Source organism: Helianthus annuus, chromosome 16 (genome assembly GCF_002127325.2).
Source record: "Helianthus annuus cultivar XRQ/B chromosome 16, HanXRQr2.0-SUNRISE, whole genome shotgun sequence".
NCBI lineage: Eukaryota > Viridiplantae > Streptophyta > Magnoliopsida > Asterales > Asteraceae > Helianthus > Helianthus annuus.
Window position 1 is genome coordinate 6493459 of NC_035448.2, and position 5083 is coordinate 6498541.

Here is a 5083-nt window from a genome sequence, read left to right on the forward strand (position 1 = left end):
AAATGATTATTTAGTTGTTAAATGACTCATGCGCATACCAAGTCTTTATTTCTATTTTAAATGAACCGGTGTTGATGTTGATATTTATCGTAAGCATAATATATCTATGATATAAAAAAATTTTAAGGGTTTGGTTGGAAACGGTAGTAGATATAGAAGCACAGTTGTTGACTCCAACAACCGACTTTAAAACTAAGATTGGAGATACATATAACCAAACCTTTTTAAATGCATAAAAAATAAATATGAAAAACGGTTAAAAAGTTTCATTTTCTTAGGACACTATCAACCATATATGCTATGGTACGGTAGGTGTATAGGATTGCTTATTAAAACTGAAAATATGCTTATTACTTTTTTATACAATTTATAAAGTGTTCCAGCATTTTAACTATATTCTGTCCCTTAAAAAGTTAAACGTCTGAAACAATGGGTTCCTCAACACAACTCAAGCTTCCAGTTATTGATTTATCTTCAAAAAGTTTAGACTTGAATTCAAGTTCTTGGGTTACAAAGTGCGACGAAGTTAGACACACACTTGAAGAACACAGATGTTTCATAGCCGTGTATGATGGAGTATCTCGTGAACTTCGCGACGCAATTTTCCTTGCATCGCAAGAATTATTCAATCTTCCTACTGAAGTGAAAGCTTTAAACATTCTAGATACACCATATAGTGGTTATAGTGGGCAACAAGCCATGCTTCCTCTTTATGAAAGCTTAGGCATTGAAGATGTAACTACTGCAGAAGTAGCTGAAAGCTTCACAAAACTCATGTGGCCCTCTGGAAATCAAAGCTTCTGGTACAGGTTTTTTTTTCCTTTTTTTCTAAAAACTATTCCACAGATCACTAATTATTTATTAACCTGTTTTATGACTGATATTTAACAACATGTTTCAGTGAAAGTGTGTTGATGTACTCAAAGGCTGTAGCAGAACTTGATCAGATAGTGATGAAAATGGTAGCAAAAAGTTATGGAATAGAGGAACATTATGAATCGATACGTGGGTCGACCATTTATCTTCTAAAACCGACAAAATACTTACGCGCTCAAGGGAATGAGAAAAGTTTGGGGCTTCTTCCACACTCGGATAAAAGTATGATGACTTATCTTCATCAAAATGAAGTAAATGGTCTAGAGATAATGACAAAAGATGGGGAGTGGATTGAAGTTGATTATACACCCTCGTCTTATGTTGTCATGGCAGGAGATGCTTGCATGGTAGTTAGTTAGTTTATACTTTTTTTTACTGACCCGTTCTAACATTTTAGCCCCCAATTACAAAAATCCTGGATTCGTCTCTGCTTTATAGTAATCATGATTGTGCATATGGGGGGGGGGGATAGGGCACGGTCCTCCCAACCGCCGGAGTGATCCCACTCCGGGAGCCGCTATCCGACCAAGCTAGCTCCGCGGTGAATTCCCCTTTCCGAGTTCTTACCCTGGGCGATATATATATGCATGAAATCATGAATGTGGACATGGCGGACCCAGCGGAGGGGCAAGGTGGGCGACTGCCCAGGACCCTGTTAGAATTATTAAACTAGTTATGTTATATTTGTTATAAGTTTCGGATTTATTTATAATTAGGAACACTTATTAGAATTAGTTTATGATATGTATGTATAATGATCAAGGGATAAGCGGGAGTTCGTTTTTAAACAACTGTTATAAGCAGTTACCCGCCAAAATCCCGGAACCGCCAAAACACTATGTATATATTCAAATGCACCGGCAATTATGCAGGGCACCAAGACATTTCTGTTCTTTTAGATTTGTCCTTTCGATCGTTCAATTCTGCACACACACACACACTCTTTGTCATTCAGTTCTTGTTATTCGTTTCTGCACATAATAATGGAGAACACGGAGAGAATGAAGTCTGCAAATTCCGCTGCCAATATGGGTCATCTTCCCCAACATAGTGGTATCAGAGCGATGCCGGGAAAGATGAAACACAATGAAATCAAACCAACCTCTACGCTACTCCCGTGTCAACACTGCACGGATGAAGCAAAGAAAAGATACAACCGAAATCCAATGGAAAAGATATGCTATTACTGCCGTCAACCGGGGCACAAGATCCATGCGTGTAAAAAGAAGGAAACTGATGAAGCCACACAATTAATAAGGCAGGCAATAAACGAAGGAATACAGGAACAAGATGGAAGTATCGGCAGTCATCAAGAGATGATCGTCGTTGGTACCGAAGGAGGATTATGGAACGATATTTGGTACGTAAGTTCTGTATTCAAACATCATATTGCCGGAAATTTAAACGTATTCAAACGAATCAAACATATAATTGGGGTGAATACACGCACGGGGGAACATAATTTTCTATTCACAAGGGGGGTTGGATCGATAGAAATAAAAAACGGAAATGAAAACATGAGGATTCAAAGCGTCTTTTATTCACCGGAACTCGATCGGAATGTATTGAGTTTAGACCAATTGACGTTACAAGGATTCACGGTCAAGAAGGCCGGTGATACTTGTAGAATTTATCCAATGTTTTCATGTCCGGTGAACAATTCATTTAACGAAACAAGTGGGATGACTCGGGAAGAAGAGTTGGGTTTGCAAGAAAAGCAAAAGATCATTGAGGAGAACGTTCTTGATGAAGAATTCAAACAACGATATTTGAATTCTTATTTCGAGGATCTCAATCTGTCGTCACAAGAATCGGATTGGAGTGTCATGATAGTTAATGCCATGGAATTTAGAGAGTTTGAAGACTGCCGAGCCTTCATGAATTTGCTTGATGATCGAGATTTTGTTGTCAAGTATAAACACATACTTGATACAAAATTTGAGGAATTAGTACACTGGTTCCTAAACAGTTACATGGGAATAAGATCTAGGCAGGTTCCACCGGTAGATTCATATAAGAGGAAGGTTAATTTACTTAGCCTATATTTACTTGTTGCCATGGATGGGGGTTATCAAACAGTGACAACCGAGAACACTTGGCCAGCAATTGCAAAAGACATGGGTTTCAACTATGAAGACGGTGACTATATAAGAGCCACATACGCTGCATACCTTGATGTTTTAGAGTATTATTACAACTTCAATCATGTACAACAGAGTGTGTAGGATAAGAGGATGATTCGGGACGAAGGAACTTCCTCAGGCATGCTTCAAGAAAGTTTAAAGAATGCAGGATCGGTCAAGGATGCAGGAACTGGGAGTCAAAATGCAGTTGAAATGGAATCTGTTGTATTGTTTGCTGGAGTAGATGATGATGACTGGAGCAAAGGGAAGCGAAGAAAGCGCTTCAACTTTAATTATGCAAAATGGGCGATGGACGAAGCAAATCGAAGCGTAATGGATCAAGCTCGTAAACATAACCTAGTTTAAGGGGGGTTATGTTAGAATTATTAAACTAGTTATGTTATATTTGTTATAAGTTTCGGATTTATTTATAATTAGGAACACTTATTAGAATTAGTTTATGATATGTATGTATAATGATCAAGGGATAAGCGGGAGTTCGTTTTTAAACAACTGTTATAAGCAGTTACCCGCCAAAATCCCGGAACCGCCAAAACACTATGTATATATTCAAATGCACCGGCAATTATGCAGGGCACCAAGACATTTCTGTTCTTTTAGATTTGTCCTTTCGATCGTTCAATTCTGCACACACACACACTCTTTGTCATTCAGTTCTTGTTATTCGTTTCTGCACATAATAATGGAGAACACGGAGAGAATGAAGTCTGCAAATTCCGCTGCCAATATGGGTCATCTTCCCCAACAGACCCGGAATTAAAAGAAACTTATATGTATTTTTGAATTTTGTTTTATATATTATAACTTTCTTTTATATATTTTGAAACCTTATATTTTAGGGGCCCATTTTTTTCTACTCACCCCGGGTCCCTGGATTTTCGGGATTCTCGTGGGCAGCCCTGAATGTGGAATATGCATGCATGTAAGATTAATTTATGGTGTTTGTATTTCCTTATTAGGCATGGACAAATGGAAGAATCGAATCGCCAACTCACAGGGTGATGATGACGGGGGACAAAGACAGATTTTCACTGGGGCTGTTCGCATTTGTTAGGGATCACATCATACAAATACCTCAAGAACTTGTTGATGAAAACCACCCTCTGCAATTTCAGGCCTTTGATAATTACAAGTATATGCAGTTCATTGACACTGCTAACTCAAAGTGCCCCATCAAAACCTACTGTGGAATTTCAAGCACCAACATTCAGTGAGATATCTCTATATTCTAACCAACTGTGTATTGTTCAAATCCGAGGTGGCACCACTGTTTCGTCATATGTATGGACTATGTGTATGCTTAGAGTTGTTTCTTGTTTTCCTATGCTCAAATATTAATCACTGTATGAATGCATAAAGTTTGTACTACAATCAATGATAATAAATCGATATTTCTAAACACACGGAACCTGATTACCAGTTAGTTACACAACAAAATTGAACTACCATAGGTTTTGTATTGGTTGAGGAGGAATTATATTTGTTTTGACTTGCTTGGTTAGCTAAGATATGGATTCGATATCCTTTACTACATGAAGTAGGGGTATCTTTGTGTTATTTATACGAACCTGGGTGTAAATCAGTTTGATTTTTTTTTTTGTTTTGGGTAGTAGACGTTTGATTTGATAACAATAATTGCCTGGAAATAATTGTTATAAATTTTTATTTAAATAATGGAAAAGATTATTTAAACATGAAAAATATTGCCCGGAAAACCTGTTTGAGAGAGAAGTGTTAGAAATCTAGAACAGAATTCGAAGAACATTAGGATCATATGATATGCAGAGATCGAAGGAAGGAACCGTTTATCGAATAAAGAAAAATAATATACAACCAAAAGTGTATAATCTGATTACATATATGTGTATATATAGTCTTAAACTTAACCGCCAGGACTACCGTTTGTCATGGCAGTTATACCATTCGGTTGACCCATAATTCGACCCATAATAATTACTTAATACATAATACATAATAGAATTATAAAAGTATAGTTTATAATTCCAACACCCTCCCTTAAACTAGACTTTTATGTAACTAGTTTAGGATTCAGTTGAAGCCTT

General features: G+C 37.1%; 1 protein-coding gene across 1 annotated transcript; it reads left to right on the forward strand.

Annotated features, from left to right (window-relative positions):
* The first annotated feature begins 310 nt into the window (after positions 1 to 310).
* Positions 311 to 4419, forward strand: LOC110917093 (2-oxoglutarate-dependent dioxygenase AOP3-like). The gene is made up of 3 exons (XM_022161711.2): positions 311 to 803; positions 902 to 1223; positions 3980 to 4419. Exons 1-3 carry the CDS (start codon positions 430 to 432, stop codon positions 4232 to 4234), a joined length of 951 nt encoding a protein of 316 aa, XP_022017403.1. The 5' UTR covers positions 311 to 429; the 3' UTR covers positions 4235 to 4419.
* Positions 4420 to 5083: the final 664 nt, after the last annotated feature.

Excerpts from the sequence above, each read along its gene's own strand:
- LOC110917093 (XM_022161711.2), top strand. The coding sequence starts at position 430 with ATGGGTTCCTCAACACAACTCAAGCTTCCAGTTATTGATTTATCTTCA. Across the intron at positions 804-901 it reads TCTGGAAATCAAAGCTTCTG|TGAAAGTGTGTTGATGTACT; the intron begins GTACAGGTTTTT and ends AACATGTTTCAG. Across the intron at positions 1,224-3,979 it reads TGGCAGGAGATGCTTGCATG|GCATGGACAAATGGAAGAAT; the intron begins GTAGTTAGTTAG and ends TTTCCTTATTAG.